The sequence below is a fragment of the Larimichthys crocea genome, chromosome VII, assembly GCF_000972845.2.
Source record: "Larimichthys crocea isolate SSNF chromosome VII, L_crocea_2.0, whole genome shotgun sequence".
In the NCBI taxonomy this organism is placed as follows: Eukaryota; Metazoa; Chordata; class Actinopteri; family Sciaenidae; genus Larimichthys; species Larimichthys crocea.
This window is the reverse complement of record NC_040017.1, coordinates 25,287,872-25,306,787: the sequence shown is the minus strand read 5'-3', so window position 1 is coordinate 25,306,787 and position 18,916 is coordinate 25,287,872. Positions and strand designations below refer to the sequence as shown.

Here is an 18,916-nt window from a genome sequence, read left to right as displayed (position 1 = left end):
CATAAAAAGATAAAAATGATGTTTTAATAATCACGTAAACAAAACAAAAAAGGAACAAATGAACTACTGCATCTCAGACACTGGGTTGCGGAGTTTGTTGATCACCTCTGACAGCATTTTGTTACACAGGGCTGCATACGGATTGAGAGCAACAGCCTGTTGTCGAGCAAATTCACTTCCAAGTGCAGCTGCTTTCTCAAAATCTGCTCTGGCTTCATCATCCTGGCATGCTAATCTACGTAAAAGGCCTCTCTGCACCAGCCCCTGGCAGGCAGTTCTTCCAGTGCCACCGCTCAGAGAGATGGCTCGATCCAGGTCCTCCAGCGCTCCTGAGAGGAGAGAAGAGGCCTGTGAGGCACACACATTTCTGGAAAAGTTGATTGTTAATTTGTTATGTTCTGCAGGCAAGTCAGTCTGGGCTTGAAGTCAGTCTGCCGCAATATCCACTCCAAGTGATGGAGCCGGATTTGCCACCTTTATTTTGACATTTGGAGTATGCAGTCAAATTCAAAGTGTATTTACAGTCATTCTAAAATAAATGTCTATACTGATGTTTTTCACTCATCTAAAACTAGAATATATAATATAGTTTTGCGGTAGCTACTGTTGTGCTCCTCAGTAACACAGCAGTGATTCTATTCTCAATTCAATTCACATTCATTTTCTGCACATGTAGGTGTTTTGCTGAGACTATTCAGGAGATCTTGTTAGTCAGCATGAACAACAGCTGGCACCAGCTTACATACAAACTGAAAAAAACACATCACCTATGACAGAAACTCCAGTTTTAGGAACAGGCGATCTCCTGGGAGTGAGTAAAAAAAGCAATACTCCCGTGTGCCAAGAGATTTAATAATAACGTATCATAGCATGATGGCTATAACCCTTTACAGCTGTCATTGAACTAATAATTATAATACACTGAATCAAGGATTTCCTAAACCTCTAGATGTTTAAGATCTGGATAATGTAATTCTGTACATTATGCAGCGCTGCCATCCATGTGACAGACAACATGCAAACATACCAATTCTCATTCAGAGCCTGTGTTGCAACAGTGTTGACAAAGTGCATTACATACTGTACAGATATGGTGTCATGCTGGCCTCAGACTTGACAGTCTGATGTGTCGGCACACTGCAGTGTCTGGGAAAGGTTACTATTGAATTTGTGGCATGTACCTGCTGTGTTCCCCTTCAGCCGCAGGGCCTGTGCTCGGTTGTTATAGGCTGAAGCTCGCTGTGGCAGGATCTGGATTGCCTGGCTGAACAGTTGAAGTGCAGCTTGCAAATCCCCAGCCTCTGCTGCCGAAACACCCCGCATCTCCAACTCTTTCACTTGCTTCAGCAACTCTGTGTCAAAGCCACTGTCTGGCAGTGGGAGATAAACAGGTTGAAAAAGCACTCAAGCTCAATTGACAGGTACCGTGGCAACGGAAACACAGAAACGTCACCCAGAACTCAACTTGGATTAAAATGTCATGTTTTTTTTTTTTTTTTTGTGCAGGAACGGGACACGTTCAAATAAATTCAATATGCTGCGAAATGATAAACATTAAAAAAGCTGTGACATGATATGTAGAGACACATCAAGTCATAAGCACACGCTCACCATCATCAATTAATTCCTCCTCTTGGTTCAGGCCAGGGATGTCTCCAAAGGGGGTGTTGGGGTTGAATATAGCCTGGAGTACAGCTCTGTCATGTTCCGAGGCCATCTTGCCAGTGTCTGTGAAGAAAGCAATGAGAGATGTCAAAAAAGAAAAAACCAGGACACCTAAATTACAGCTGGGTGGAGAATTCTTCCTTCCTCCCCTAACTTCTGCCATTTCCACCAGCCAATCAAAGAAGGGGGTGGAAGCAGAGCTGGACTTTGAGATCTGCCTTGCACTGAGCACATCTGTATTTGGTTAACTCAAAAATGTAGGCCAGGAATAACAGCAAGGCTGCAGGGCTGCTGTTAGAAAAGGCAGAGAAAATGTTCTCAATATATCTGATGGGGTTCTGCTCGGTGCGACGTGATGAAAGCGTTTTGTCAAAGCTCCGCGGGATTTGCGGCGAATAACAAAATAAATGTAGCTCTGTTTGTTTTAAAATGAAGAGATGCGTGGACCCTTCAGGTCCAGCAGTAGACAGGGACGGACTGAGAATGAAAACATGGCCCTGGATTCCTGACCCCCTCCCCCCCAGCAACACGCCAACAACACCACACTTCATGTAAACAAGATTTTTGAACAATAACTACAGTAATGTTTATGTAAAATAGAACAAAAAGGAAACATCATTCTCAGGAGGAGGTTGCTGGAAGGAACACATGTTTGCACGATGGCTCTGACATCCCGGCTCTGTCCCCTGCAGATGCACCATCCACAACCAACAAGCAATGTATGAGTGAAATATTATATAGATTTATTATTATAATAAAAAGTATTATTATTATGAAATAATATAATAGTTATATAAATTATAATAGTATTATATTCATATAATATATATCACTAGAGACAGTTTAAGTTACTAAATACACAAAAAACGATGAAATAAACAATATTCACCATCAGTGATGGCAGCTAACTTTCATATATTATATAACTGATAATAATGTGTCTGTGTCACAGATGTGTGATCACATCTGTAAACATGGAGAGGGCGAGCTTTATGGCCAGTACTGCAGACAGCCACCAGGGGGCCATCGAGATGTTTTGGATACACTGTTCGGGGAGCTGTCATGTCGTCCATCTTTTTTTTTTTTACAGTCACTGGTCCCTAGTTACTGGACCCATTTAACACGTATTCAACAGAAAGCATAAAACATCATGTTGAGCTGAGCAGAAACACAGAGAGAAGTGGAAGCACTGAGCATCGGTTTACAAAGATCCACTGTCTTGGATTTTTAACAAGCTGAACAGAGTCGACCTGCACTTCTTTGGACACATGACAGCGGCATGGTGGTCCAGTGGTTAGCACTGTCGCCTCACAGCGAGAAGGTTCCTGGCTCAGGGCATTAGAACCTAATGCAAGCAGACGACAGCTTTTATAGGGCAGAACAGTCGTGATAACTACAGCAGACAAGTACATTTACTCAAGTAGATCACCAATTAGAGGTACTTTACATGAGTATCTCATAATGTATGCCTCTACTTATGTAAATCCTGAGGGAATATTGTACTTTTCACTCCACTCAAAGACTAATATTTTACATTGCTTACTTTGTGTGCTGCATTGTCACGAGGAAAAACTACTTAACAATATGTAAATTAACAATAAACTACTACTACTGCTAGTCCTGTTTATTGTTATTTATATATATATATAAAAAAATGTAAATACTTCCACCACTGGGTCAGTCAGACAGATAAAAATGAGAGGAAACTCTTCAGGTCAGAACCAGAAGCCAGGGGCACATGGCCTGCAGCACTTTCCTGCAGACAGTCCGGAGGGAAAGCAACAGTGAGCCGAGCAACTGATCAGTTTCAGCCTGATGATCAACAGCAGCATTTTAAATATTGTTTCACATCCTAAACAATGTGGAGCCTTTTTATCGCAGCCTCTCAGACTAAAGCTGACCGATCTATGGGACACCGGTCCAGCAGGAAAACTATGCTGTCTTACTGCTGAGCTGTTGCATTGCCGCCTCCAGAACAATCAAACTGTACCAAGACAGAGCATCTCCCGGTTTGATAAACTGCTTTTGCTGCACATTGCTGACACCAGAATATGACCAGATTCTGTCGCAGGAGACATCCAGGCGAGATATCATGGCTCAAATCCTGTCTTCTGCTGTCCCAGCTGACCTGGAGGTTAATGCACTGTGATGACCTGGTACAGAGGTAAAACACACTCATATGCCTTGTGTTTGCTCGATTAATGGATATTCGTCAGTGTCCTGTTTGTTTTTTGTTGCACGGTTTGCGATTCTTTTCATAAAATGTGGTTTACATGGGTTTGTTAGTTAAGTGGTTGTGTGATTGGTCTTTTTTTTTTTTTTCAAAACTTTTTAACGTGAAATTACTCGTCTGCATTTAACCCATCCAGGCTGGCACCTGTTGGAGGACACACCCACACGCACAGGGTCACACACTCCAATTGACAGATGCCACATTCACTGGAGCGGCGGGCATCAATTTACAGCACCCGGGGAGCAGATGTTGGGAGGGGGGGGTTTGGTCGTGGCAATCTTTTTTGAGCGGCGAGAGCGGTGATCGAACCGCCAACGGTGGACGACCCACTGAGCCATGGTCACCCCTTTGACAGATGTGATGGTTTCTCGTGTTTGTATCTACAGTGGAATTAGAATTAAGCAGTTCTATATAGATCTATGCTGCAAACCACAATAAAGTAAACACAGTATATCTTCAATAGAAATGACTTTGTTATGCAGTAAAAAAAAAAAACGCACATTTTTCCAGACAGGGTTGGATAAAGATGTTAAATTATTACTATGTACAGTGAACACATTTCTCTGATCTTTGCCTCTTCTCCCTGTGAAATACTAGATAGCTTTATCGCTTCAGAATCAAAAGATTATTCAAATGAAACATTCGGAGGAGGAAAAATCCCTCTTTGGTTACACTGCTCACATCTCACACTGTGACGAGGGAGCTCAAAAAGAAGTTGGTCTGATTGATGAAAACAGTCGGATGCCACTGATGTAAACTGTAGTATTTTAATAATGCTCCCAGTATTTTGACAGAAAACACAGTTAATCTATGGTGCAAACTGTCGTTTTATTACAATACACAGTGCATGTCTTATGTGGTACGTTCAGAGTGTTCAGGGAATACTTTTATATGCATCTTCTGTTAATCCAGGACATATTTGGTTTAAAAATCCATCATGATGAATGGCAAATTGTGTTTTTGCTTAAAAAATGAATTAAATATTTTGAATATTGAAAGATGGATGAAGAGACAGGAGAAAATCAGTGGATACAAAAGACATTTAAGCAACAGTGGTGAAATAAAGACCATGGGCTCTGTAGGTAACAGAAACAGAGGCAGAATATAACCGTTGCATGTAACAAATGGTAGATAACAGCGGCGTGGTACAACAGATATCGCCTGAAGGGGAAACCGAGCAGCCAAAGTAAGCGATATGAATACAGGTGAGATTGACGGAACATGGAAACACTGTCACAGTACTCGCATAAGTAACTATAGGTATCACCAGCCAACGTGTGTGTGAGTGAGTGAGTCACACACACGAGGACGGTTCCAGCTCGAAGCCTTTTTCAGTTGTTTCCAATTACTGTCAGCAGTGATGTGGAACAAGGGAGCTCATGGAGCTACGGGCTTCTGGGACCTTTAAAGTATGAAAGCATCTTTTAAAGAAGGCGCATCTGATGTTCAAGTAGCTGAAACACAAAGTTTGTGGAGAAATGGTTTGTTCATTGTTCATCTCTCGCGTCGTACAAGTTCCAGTAAACACAGAAATTCAGAAAAAGTTTTCTGTGTTTCAGGCCAGTGCTTAGAGTGTTGTGCATGTGTTATTCATTATGCATCCATTCTTTGTAGAGAGGTAATCTCTTGCATATTAATGCGGAATATGAAGCCAGGAGACCGAGATTTTGGCACTGGGAGCATTCTGGTTTCTGTTGTTGTCCGAGTATTATTGACCAATCATGTTTGAGTGAGCTTTGATTGCAACAGTCCATGTACAGAGAGAGAGAGAGAGAACACAGTGGTCCAAATGTAAAATATTTAGCTTTTTATTTGTTATCTGCATTCAAATGCAGAGATTAGCAGACGTGTCTTTCACGTCATTCCCTCGTATCAAGTTGCTAATCAGACTGCGCAAAGTCTTGGCCCGGATATCCGTTATCTATTTTCCAGATATCCTCTGGTGCAGAGCCCAGAAACATTGGCTGTTCCCTCCGAGGCTAAATTGTCTTCAGACGATAGCCGATGGGTCTCAGAGATTGGTAGAGAGTTGACTGACTTACGGACGTGGGCCGTTTTGACCCAGCTCCACTTAAGTCAGTAGTTTTTTACCAGCTAAAAGTGTGAAAAGGTAAATATATCTCACACACCTCTGTGTGGAAACAGCTAAGAACAGTGCCAAATAACTGAGTGTGGGAAGAAATAGATGTGCCGCCATATGTTCAGGAAACGTACTTTTTGAAAGAGAGGTAGGATATTTATTCAGAATGAGGCTTGAGGCGAGAGAAATGCTTTTGATGTGGAGTGCAGTTCATTTTCTATAATTATAGTTTAGGTAAGACAGCACTCGCACTGAAGTGAAAGATATTTTCTCCACAAAAGCTGCCGTACACACAGAAACATACAGTAACTGGATATGTCGCCATGCAGAAAATCGACTTGCATAAATTTCATATATGCCCAATATCTGCTGTCAATGTTCTGCATCGATTGGAGGAAGCGACCCCACGCAGAACCAGCTACGAGATGGAAATGTTCATGTAAATAATGGAGTGGCGAGGAAATGACCATTCAGAGTGGAAATCAGGCAAATTCTTTAGAGATACCCTGCCTTTGTTTCATCATTAATTAATCAATTAAGTCTTTTTTTTTTTGGGATTGATCAGTTATTTGTCCGTTCAAAGAAATAGAACAAGCGGTTCATTGAAGCTTCCTAGAGCTCATGAGTGTGACAGCAGAGTGTGACCCCAAAAGACTCATCTAAATTAGAAGCCTTAATGCTGCAGGTTTTAAGTATCTAATTTAAACTATTCCTTCACTGCTGCATTTCTATATTCTAAGGCCATTCCAGACTTAATTTAGCTGTGAGAAGAAAATCTGATCGGGACAAATTACTGCAAGGTTTTTTTAAAAAAGGCAATTAAAAGCCTTAGACAGTATAGTTATTTTCCTGGATGATAAAAATCCAAGAGGATTAAGCTCTCTGATCGCTGGGCTAGAGAGAGGTTTTCATTTTTGCCACTTGAGAGAGCTCTTGCTGCTTTTTATTTTCTGCTGGGCCTCCTGCTCCCCGCCCCCCATCCGTTCACCAAGTCAGCACAGACAGTTTGATCGTGCAGGACTTCCATTTTCCACAGGGTAATAAGAGTTAAAGAGTGAAGGGCCAGGCTATCATGTTCACGGTCACTCGGTAAGCGGCAGATTTTCTGCAGAAGCGCTGTGTGCCCCCCCCCCATGGGCTCCCCTAGTGCAAAAGTGGAGAAGCAATTGTGTGAGGATTATCAGTCTCCTATTACTGCAAATGTCACCGCATCAGCACCACTCAACGTGATTATGTCAGTAGGAAAAACACACACTGGCTGTGTTTACAGACTCTAAAAACCAAGAGCTGAGAGGATGGAGTTGCTTCTGCTTTAGGCCAAGAGGGAAATTAAGAGATAATCAAAACACACTGACCCTCAGTGCTCGTACAGCTGTAACACCTAACGGCAGCATACAGCAGCGAACACAAGCTTTGTATTTCTGCACAGCAATTACGAGGACAATAGATAGATGCAATCAGACTGCAACGGGCAAAGTCTAAATAATGGAACAACATTAAGTGAAGTGCTAATAGAGAATGAGACAACATTATTACTCATTAGATGGTTTGCACACACACACTGGTCATTTGTTTAATGTAAAATCTCCTGCTGGACTCTTCCGAACACACCAAAGACCGACTCAAACGAGCAGAAGATAAAAGTCTTCTGCCTCCACGCGATTCCTCTCCTTCTCCTCTTTCCCGGCTCCCCCGATGCTTCATAACGTCTGTTTAAGAAATGGACGGATATCATAATAACCCTGAGAGGCTTTAGCTTTGCTCCACTTCTGTCTGTGAATCTGACATCAAAGCATGTGCTCTTAATCCCTCTGCCCTATGGAGGTAAGCAGAGGCCCCGTGTGTTGATACCTGGCCTGTTATGATGACGAAGGACTATCTCGTGCTGTGCGGGGGCACTCTGAGCTGGATTAAAACAAAGTAATCCGCTCTGTGGGGAGACGGGGAATAACTGCAGAGGTGCCAGAGGTTAAGAAAATAAACAATGTGCTCCTTTTATGGGAAATCTTAAGCAACACCTTTTGTACCGCAGTACAATAACTACATACTGCTTCCTGTTCATCTTGCCGTAGACACGAGGGGATGGGTTATCCGTTCATCCCCATGGCTTTGTGTGCAGCTAATGATGGTTTATGTACTGTACTGTGCTGTGAAAAGCCATGTGCACTTCCTCCAGCACTTCCCCCAAACCTAGGCTACAGTATCTACAGTGTGTCGTGCATTTTACGACATTTTGTGAATTCATAAACAAGTTTTTATGGCTTCCACCCCGTGCAGGAATGTAGAAAAGCTCGGCTTATGGTTGAGCCAAGGCTGTCAGGCACCACTGCTGTCTCCCACAACAGGATGCTGCATGTGGCCGGATCCATCACCATAAATCTCAGCATACTACTAGCATGTATTGTTGTCGCAGCTTGGTTTCTAAATTCTAAACAGATTAGTTCAGGCAGAGTCTGCTAGCCCCCCAAAAAAGTAAATGAATGCCGGGCAGTAGCCTTGTGTCGCTCTCTGGTGTCAGTGTGACACTGAGATTGGACCGTCCTCACAAATATCAGTCATGGGTCTTTTTTAAAAAAAGGAATGAAATGGTCACAAGTAGCTGATGTTTTAAAGTGTTTAATAGGCCATTGCCATGATTTATATCTGGTAAGAATGGTGAGTTTGCTCAGCAAACACCTGAATTAGATGGTTTGAGCATGATTTACAATATTTATGTTACGTTTTTGTGTCTGGACCTAAAATGCAGAGATGAAGGCCCGGTAAAGCCTTAAGGATGTTATTATGAGACAAAAGGCAGGTGGTGGTGGTGGATGAAGGGCGGCCAGCGTCGCGGGTGAAGTAGGTAAGCAGATCAGAGGATTCACTGCAGAAAGCTGCGGGGGAAAAAAACAAGGCACATGACAATCCAATCCAACACGGATGACTGCAACAAGGAACGAGATAATCTGGCTCAGGAGTGGCCGTGAGTATTTGCTGCATGAGAGACAGGTGCACCTAGATGGAGCATAGCCAGCCACGCTCTCTGCCACACACACAGACAAAGATGTGGAAAAAAAAAATGCAGAAACCATGACAGTTTGATCATATTTTAGTCTACATGGAATATTCATAACTATATTTTCATTAATGTATAAGCCCCTGAAAATGAGTAGAGTGCTGCAGCCTTAGAGGATGGTGAACCTGCTCGTGTGCAAATAAATGGTCTGCATGCTCTTCACTGGCACATCAGTTAGATAGCTTGCAGCGAGGCTGTGCTGCATCCTCAGGCTCACCTTTGGTGTTTGGGTAAATACATAATATCCACGAATATAAGATGTTTTCTTTTTACACTGCTCCATGCTGGCATGACACACTGCATGACGCCTACTCCTGCGGCCCCCTGGTGATCACATCACCTATTGATGGTATGAATTACCCACAATTGGATGATAGGATGATTTTACAGGGCCTAAACAATTTTATTCAGAAACATGTAGTATTCTGCCTAAACAAAATGCTCTGAGTATTTGTTCTGCGCACTGAAATTAAATGTGTGTCGAACAAGACATGAAACAACCATAAAACCGAATGGTCGGTGTCTCAGGAGCAGCTCTGCCTCTGAGAATGTGTCAACAGAAATCTGACGCGGCTTCAACACGCACACTTACACACATTCAATCACTCACTCGCTCTTCCGACCAACCAACCACGATTAAAACCATGATTGCATCAACCGAAGCGCTGAGGAGAAACAAAACAAATAAAACCGAATAGCAATTTTAGTATTGGGGATATCTGGACATGTAACTGTAATGTTTTCCCAAAGTAATGTGGTGGAGCGTAGCCAGAACTGTCATAACGAACCCATAGATGATTTATGGTTTACGTGGGCAACAACAGAGGGATTTAAGTGGAGCAGGCTGCTTTGTTAGAGGTGTTGTGCCACTGCTCACCGGCTGATAGAAAACAACACACTGAGACTTTGGAACAAAAGTAAAACTATTGAGGTGAGCCAATCTGAGATTTCCCTCGGCTAATGTACATTTCAGGCCTGCTGGGAAAGCTTTGCAGATGTTGATGTTGTGTGTGTGTGGATGCGGATAAGGGGGGGTCTCATAACACTGCAGCTGTGCTGCTACTTACAGTCAGTCTAGTGTTGCTATACAATTTAAAATGTACACGCTATTAACCTGACTGTGCCAGATGGTTTGTTGCACAGAACCATCTGGGAAGTTGTAGCTATTGGAAACTGTTTAGAGGGTCAGCACTTTCTAAAAAAACACACAGGCGACCTTCAAAAACCGCGATGATTCATACTACTGTGAAAACATCTTTTCCATCCAATGTCAAAGGTCAATGGTGAGGTCAGGAGTTCATAAAGTGTTCAGGAGCCTCTGATGTCTTATGCTGTATTATTTATTGACGCTTGGCCAAGGAGAATTAGAGACACTCTCAAAGTTCATCAGAAGTGCCTGAGTCGGTCTCACATTCTGCCCAACTCATCCTGGTGGATCGACTTTTTAAACCCAAAGATAACACCACAAATACTATACAAAGAGAATGTCTTTACCCATGGAGGTGTTATTGTCAGCATATTCTAGTCTGGAGACACAGATGTCTGTTTACGCAGACGGAACGTCAACACCAGCTATCCATTATGTCTATGAAGGCAGCAACAGGTCTCTTCGACCCTGGCCACCACAGTGTTGAGATAGACTGGCACCTACTGTTCTCAACCAAAGCCAAACAATTAATACTGCCGAGGACCTCAAGGCCCACACGTGACCTTGTGTAACCTAAGGATAGAAAATTCCATAACAGTAGCTTCGCTAACCTCTTTAAGAACTGACATTGTTTTGAACACACACTTCTCACACACTGTGGTTCGGACGCGAGTGCGTAGCTTAAAGTCTGGCAAGATGGATTCTTGTGTAATCTTGCGAGTCCAGCTGCCTCGTGACGGTTAGCAATCTATAATCTGAATGTAAAAGGGCCACCGCACCAGCAGAACACACATGACTGCACACTGACAGCAGTGTTAGACGAATGCATTCAGATGAATTATATTGGTAATATCAAATATTACTGATATAAACACATTTGTTGTCTTTATACCTGCAAGTCATCTATATGTGAAACGTGTGAATTTGCTCAGTATATATATGCTTGAATATTACACGCTGTCTATGTTAGAGAAACATTCATCCTCAGTGTCAGACAGGCTAAACCAGCAACTGAAAACACAGCATGGCTGAGTCATGAAGCACCTCCACCATCTGACCGCACAGCTTACTGCCAGCACTACAGTGTATAATACTACAGTTGGGGGAACTTTAGACTGCCTCCTTTTTGGTGCAATATTGCAGCACCTGCATGCATCACAGTCTACAGCTTCCTGCTGCTGCATGAAAAAAAAAAAAAAAGACTGCACCGCTGAGGCGTGACATTCAGTTCAAACTAATACTGGCCCTTCCTGATGAAGCCAAAGTAGCTCAAAGCCAAGTGAAGAAAACACTCTAAATTCATTCACTGGGGACCAGAGATATGCCACCATTTGTTCCAAAAGTCGCTGCCCCGCTCAAATCAGTGAGAGCAGCAATACCCAGAGCTCTTGGCTTTAGCTTCGTCTGAGCAACACAGAGGAGTGCGAGCTGAGTTGCTACACTCTCTTTGGCAACACTTACCCCGTATAAGTTGTTAACATCGATCTCGGACGATGCACCTGCACGTGGATGGTGCAGGGGATTATACAGTATATCATAGTTAGAGGCAGGGAAGAGGAATATCATTAGAATTCGTCCATGAAAAAAAAAACAGGAACAAATGATAGATGAACAAATAATGCGCACATTCACTTTGCCTCTAAATCTGGCCACAAAGATGCTTTATCTTTGTTGTACTGTAATATTCCCAATTTATTTTTATGGTGGATTATCTGCTGTATTTAATTTAGGTTTTGTGTATCGAGCTCTGGAGTCAGAACACCAGCTGCATGCTATTTATGAGGAAAATGAAATTTCACTATTGAATTTCTGAATTCCTGTATAATGCAGGTATTACCCTTTTCCCACCGCATCGACAGTGCACACACATACAGCTATTCAATCAATGTTATTCCTCTGCTCATCTGACAGCTCTGTCTGGGTTTATAAGCATGAGTAAGAGTCTCCCACTGTGCTGCAAGGACTAGCTGACGTTTTGGATAGTATCCAGGGTATCTTTGGTAGAAAGAGTAACATTTGCTGGTGCAGAACTCGAGGCACACTGAAATAAACATTGTCAGTTTAAACAGCTATACCGCAACTGAATATTCTGTCAGTCCATGAGCCTTTGCATGAATTCAGTAACTGAATTGTCATGCAGAATCGTGTCTCTTCTGCATGACAGATCGACATCAAATAATAATCGGGTTGACTAAGTAATCAAATACAATTTAACACAAATGATTATCTATGATGTATGATATCATACCTGAACCAGCAGTGAAAGAAAATAAATATAAAATGCTCTCCTTGCTGCTCGCATTTTTCCTGGAAAGCACGCACCCACCTACCATCACATTTCTCATGCATTTTTTAGTCAACTGTTCTCATGCCAGGATGCACTTGAAAAGGCATATCTGGTCCTTGTGAGAAGCCATCTGCATGTCTTTAAAGTCCTCTATTAGAAAGTTAAATGAGCACATGAATATCCCTGGAGATCGTTTACCTGCATTGGATAGAAAATACGATTTTTATGGTGGAGCAGACATTACAGTGCAGCCACAAAGTAGAATGGATAGCCTTGGTCCAAAGCTTATTTAACACTTGATGTCATGCGGCTACATCATTTGTGCAGGCGGGATAACTCATTTGGAAAATGAAAAGTCCCTTGGAGTGATGTGTGAGATCTAATCGGCTGCAATATTGTATGGTTTGTAGATTACTTCTTGTCAGCCAGTTCACCGGGTGCAAAAATGGTTGGTTAATGTGTCAGGCTGGATTGTCTAAAGGACTAAGTATGGCAGTATAAGAGTGTGAAATTTGTTTTGCATAAAGAAATCTTTCATTACAAATGGATATTGTTCACTCTCCATCTTATCTATGAAATGAGTAGGCCACACGTAATAGGGAACACAGGAAAAAGAAGAGAAATACAGAAAACAGATGATGTTGTTTTCACCCCTCCTGGCTGCTCCATACCATACAAAATACCCCCAACAACACATTTATTGTTGCAGTTATGCATACTGACCAAAGGATGGAGCCCAAAGACAAAGTTTTCAGGCCTGCTTCTGGTCATTCCAAGGGATTCAGCCTGTGAGGTTCATGCATGGAGACTGAATAAAACATGATTCTTCTTTTATGCCTTCAGCAATATTACAACATCAAGACTTCATTCCATCGCTGTCTGGCCAAAGTTGCATTTAATTATTAATTTTTTCTTTTAGCATTCAGCTATTTCAAGGGCTTGTCAGAGCAAGGTCTTAGATTTCGTTGAGAAAACCGAGAGCTCCAAGGCAGTTTCATTAATATAGGTCAACAAGGCATTAATAGAAACTAAAGGGGAAAAAAAAACATTTATGGCAAATTTACTGGTCTGTTTCTTTGGTGACTCATCACATTTATATCCGGTGGCAGCAGTGTTTGTATGGCTCAGGTCTTTCCAGAGCTGTCCGCCCACTCAAAGCTTCCATGTAAATACAGTTGTTTGTTATGAGCTATAGTTCCAGCTAAAGGCTGGAGGCACTGACCTCAGTCCAGCTCTAATTAATCAACAGAGCGGAGCATCGTCCCACACCATTAACCTTACAGGAGTGAGAGGTTCATGAATAACACAGTCCAGACCTGCAAGTCCACTGCTTTTACGAACTAAGTCTCTGCTGGTGTTTTCAGTTTAGTCATGTCAGAGCACATCTCTACTTTCACAACCTAGAGCCAGCAGTAACTATCCTCACTAGAGAAATGAAACAGCCCAAAACAAAGATTTCTACATTTTTCTGGCTGTCTAGAAATTAGACTTTATTGTCAGACAAGAACATTGGACACGGGATGATTCTGCAAACCTCCAATTATGTTGCTACTGAAGCATCGATCTGCTCAATCCACATCGACTCCAACCTCCATTTTGAAACATCACTGTCCAGAACCTCACAGTAGGTGAAACCAACCTTTCCCAAGCTTTCTATTGAGATCACGCTGCTTCGAAGAAAAAAAAAATCAAACCATAAAAATGGAATTGGTTCACATGCTTTTGGTTTGGAGTCGATATGCAAGCGGATCAACTCCGAGAGACAAATGTCAGAATGACGGATGTTCTAAAATGTTCTAAATAACATCTAAATTTCTTAAAATGCGAGTGGTGTGGATTTCCCCTGGGAGCGGAGGTTGTGGTAAATGGTTGGATCTCCTGTCTCCTACCAGCATTCAATGGTGGTTTCATTTAACCATGACAATCCTTGCCTAACCACATAACCAAGTAGTTTTGGTTGCCCAATCACAATTCCGTGGGCCTGACCACAGTCTCTTCTTAACCCGTGTGATTTGGTGAGTCTTTGTTCCACTGATTGGGGTGCTAGATCAGCAAAAACACTTGTATGAGTCATTTTGAAACGCCCTGATGAAGTATTTTGTTGTGTACTGTAGGCGTGTGTTGAATGATCAATTAATTGTTTAAGTATTTTTTTCAAGGAATTGCCTCGGCTCCACCACTGGAGTGTGAAGCCGATTGCCTTTCTCCAGAGCACCTGGGTAGAACTTGTGGAGAAATGTGAGACAGTTTTTTTTTTTTACTCACTTTCCAATCTGCTTCTGAATTCAAACCATAGTCCTTCCAGTCACAAGTCTACTTTTCAAAGGTCAGAGAATCGCTGGGAGAAATAACCATCTGTTTCACAGTTGTCTTGTCTACTCTGTTTGGGGATGTGGAGAAAGAGAAAACACAACTTGCCATGTGCAGCGCACAGAAAGGTATACTGTCAAGCCTAAAAAACTGAGCTGAAAATCAGTGAGGCATCAGTTTGTGCTCTACTTCACTTTTCGATAAAGAGAAAAGACGGTTTGCCATCTTTGGCAATGCATGCTTATCTGTAGGAGCGTAGCCATCGCTGATTTGAATCTGCTTCATGGAAACACTGTTTATGTATCGAGCAATCATACGCTGTATATTAAAGCTTATACAAGGTGAGAAAATGTGGGAGCAGATGGTTATGTCTCCTGGAGATCCCCAGAAACACATCCGATGACAAATGTTAAAATAATGCTACAGGGATAGTTTGATATTTCTGAATTTAAAGCTGATGCTTTTTTCCTTCATTAGCTTCTTGTCGTTTATTTATTTATTTTTCTATCTGTGATGGAAGTCGATGCTTGTGCAGCAGACCTGATTCCAATTAGATTTTCAACATTGCAAATCTATCATATTCAACTCAGAGTGTTTTCTGGTTGGATAAAGGTGCTTGAATGGGAACTGTTACCCATTTTAGAGCCAAAAATGTATCGGTTATCGATACGGTGGCTGAATTTCCGGGCTCGTATGAAAACAGACCTGTGGAATGTGCACCGACTTTGCTCTCAGAAGGCAGTTTTCTTCAACAAATTATAAACATTTTTAAAGAATACTTAGGTCAAATAATGCACCCTGCTGGATACATTTTGCAGTGACGCCAGTATATTAACACATGCACGAAAAGACAGGATATTGGATAACATATACGCAACAGGCTAACATTAGCCAATAATATCAGCTCTTGCTTAAAACTACTGCAACCCTCGCCACTCACCATGGTTGGGCATATAGAGAAAGTCATTTGTGCTGACCTCCAAGACTCTAAAGTTCAGTATTTTTGCAAAGTAAGGCGACTGTTATAACATTACTTGTAAAAAAAAAAAAAGTTACATTACACCCCCGTGTGTGTACACACACACACACACCTACAGCAGCATAACCAGCACTGCGGGGGACAAAGAATGTAAATGTCAGGGATGAAATGAGTCCAATTTAGTGCGTTCTGTTTCAGGGACAGCATGAAGAACGTTCTATGCGTCGCCACTGATGATCTGATGCCAGGATTTCTCCAGCCGACAGTTCAACAGACTGATATCACTGTACAGTTTGTCATGGTCGCAGACGAGGGGCCTGTAGGACACTATTCATCTTCGAGAAATGCCAATGAGGCTTAACTTTATGTTATTTTATCCAGTAGGCTACTTCATCAAGTCCACCGCCGGGAGAAAAGTAGCTGCTGGCAGGTTGATTTAGGGCTGAATTAGCATCCACATTCGTCTTACCATCTGACGGGGGTCATGATGCAGCTTTAAGTAGTCACAGAATCTATTCAAAGATTAAAAAATAGTATTAACTAACGCAATTACAAAACCATGCACGCGCTTTGTACACACTGTTATTCGCGTGCACATGCACGTTTGTTGAGTTGATGCAACAGAGATGACACAACATGTTCCAGCCGGCCACAGAGGAGCCCTGCACTAATGGCTCACCCCACAGCATGTTGGCCAGGTCTTTGGTGAGATGAGATCATCTCTGACGGTCTCCTACTCTGCTGAGTGGCAGGTTTAATCTGCAGGCGATGTCACGTAACGTGACAGAGAATAACGCCCCGAAACTAATTTATTCTGCTCTTAAGGGAAAGTGGATATCTGGTCTGCCTGTTGCACACTCAATACTACACATCACATAGTTAACAAATTATAGAGATGTCTCGTCGGCTGACCAGTGTGTGAGAAATGAAGTGTTGCTCTGAATGTATTGAATCCGCCTTGGCGTGCTGCAGCAATTATTTCAGTGTAACGGAAATTACAAAGTGATACTTTGAATAAAGTATGAGGGAGTGGGCTCGCTGAAGCAGGGGTTGATGGCAAAACAGGTGAGCGTGTGAATAAATGAATGTCACTTTAATAAATGTATCAGACTGTGAAATCAATTATAATTGATCCTCCATTTATGAAACTTGGCAGGGACATTTATTAAGCCTCTGAGGGTTTGGGGGTTTGATTAAATGGGCTGAGCAGCGGGGTCTGGTTATTTTCATGTCAAAACAACACTTAGTTTTTTGCGAAGTGCTTTAATAGTGTGTCACAGTAACATTTATTCGCCGGTTCTGTCTTGTGTCAGATTGTCGACAGGTGTTGGCATTCTTCAACATTTGATATGATCCTGCAGTGTGAAAACATTGTTTCAGCTAATTATGAAAAAGAAAATACTTTCCTTATTAAATATATATGCCACATAAGCTCTCACACGTTGTGCGTGTGCACATTTTGGATTACAAATAGATATAACCTGTAGCTATTTGTTCTAGGCGTAGCCTGAAGCTATTTTTTTTGTGTTTTTGCAGCTATTTTATGGTGGCTTGTTCCTGCCACATGGGTGACATTCTGGATGTATAAGTCAACAGCTTTTAGTCAGCTCAGCCAATCAGAAGTAACATATTAACGAGACAAACACGCCAAGCTTGGAGCAGCCAGTCACGGGCGAGTAGGTGATTTAGTTTCAGGAGCATTACTTATTTGAGACGATGTTAAAGCCCAGACTGGATCAAATGTTCTGTACTTAAACTTGAAAAAATTACAGTCAAGATACGTAATGAATTAGCTCTTAGTGGCATTAGATTTGCATTAGTGTATTAGATTGCATTTGGGTCTCTCTCCCTTCCTCCCCCCTCTCTCTCTCTCTGTCACACACACACACACACACACACACACACACAAATACACACTACCTACAATTCAATTTCAGTAATCAGATTTATTTTCACCATAGACAATGCTGTTTCCGCCAGAAGCCGATGTTGGAAGCTTTCATCAACATCCTGACACAATCACAAGTCAGATGTCTAATTTACATTTGGCCTCGTGCCACTGAGCTAATTAAAGATTTAAATCCGTTTGGATGGTGAACACAAATCAATAGTTCTTCTCTTTAGACACTTTAGTGGAGTCATCAGTTGGAAACTTTGGTACACAAGTTGGTTTAAGGGCCTGAAATATACAGTAACTGCGACTCCCTCCGTTTGAATATTACTTCATCTTTTCCTGTGATTTGCCCGTTCTGCGCTCACTCTGCATGACGCAATGGAAATGATGAGAAGGGTAATTTATTTCCACTCTCTTTCACTTTAATTGTCGGTGAATGTGCTGTAATGACAACATCTCTGTAATTATGGCATCACTGGCTGTGATATGAAAAACGTTAGATGCACACTCTCGCAAATTAAAGTAATGAATTTAAGTGGCAGTGTTCTTTCATTACAAATTCTTTCATCGCTCATTCATTCACTTTGCATGTTTCGGATTCGACTCCAGTTTCGTGACATTTTAATTGTTGACATCAAGTGATACAGAAGGAGAGGTGTAAACTTCCACTGGCTTGGCTGTAAAGTTTTAGGAGAAGCACCTTGAGAAATTCACAAGTGCTAAAATTCAGACAGTGGAAAAATCTTTGAAATAAGTAGGTGATTTTTATCTTATGAGACTTTTCCAGCGCCTGAAGTCTTCCGTGGTGCACTGCAGATCTTTGTTACCTCGTCATTTCATGTCAAGTGTGTTTCCCGCAGTTAGTATGAAAGCTAATGGATTTTATATTGTGGCACTCACACCTGGGAATTGTCTGACTCCAGCTCTGCTCTCAGATATAGCTTTACTTTCTGCTGTTTGGCCTTTCAGAGCAGGCCGACCTTTTTTTATTTGATCTCTGCACTGCATTTTGAACAATGACAATACGGGCGGTATCAGTGCGACCTCAGCGCCAGCTGTTATTGCATTGATTTGGATCGTGTTGTAGTTGTGCCTTGTACAATATCGGAGTGGTGCAATAAATTTAGACTTCAACACACCTAGCAGAAAATCGTAGCCTGTAACGCCTGAATACAACTGGAAATTGGTAAAAAAAAAAGAAACTTCACAATGAATTGTTGTGTTAATCTCAGACATCCCAAGTTCCAAAAAGTCATTTCCGGGAGA

General features: G+C 42.0%; 1 protein-coding gene across 1 annotated transcript; it reads right to left on the bottom strand.

Annotated features, from left to right (window-relative positions):
• Window positions 1-12: 12 nt before the first annotated feature.
• ttc36 (tetratricopeptide repeat domain 36) lies at window positions 13-1,838 on the bottom strand. Its single transcript, XM_010739711.3, has 3 exons — window positions 1,612-1,838; window positions 1,182-1,370; window positions 13-329 (listed from the first exon to the last, which is right to left on the bottom strand). Exons 1-3 carry the CDS (start codon window positions 1,826-1,828, stop codon window positions 64-66), a joined length of 672 nt encoding a protein of 223 aa, XP_010738013.2. The 5' UTR covers window positions 1,829-1,838; the 3' UTR covers window positions 13-63.
• Window positions 1,839-18,916: the final 17,078 nt, after the last annotated feature.

What these genes read in the sequence shown, in the direction of transcription:
- ttc36 (XM_010739711.3), bottom strand. Translation starts at nt 1,828, where the DNA reads ATGGCAGAAGTTAGGGGAGGAAGGAAGAATTCTCCACCCAGCTGTAAT. An exon ending in GGAGGAATTAATTGATGATG is followed by an intron (nt 1,371 to 1,611) that starts GTGAGCGTGTGC and finishes TCCCACTGCCAG; the next exon opens with ACAGTGGCTTTGACACAGAG. An exon ending in GCTGAAGGGGAACACAGCAG is followed by an intron (nt 330 to 1,181) that starts GTACATGCCACA and finishes CTCTCCTCTCAG; the next exon opens with GAGCGCTGGAGGACCTGGAT.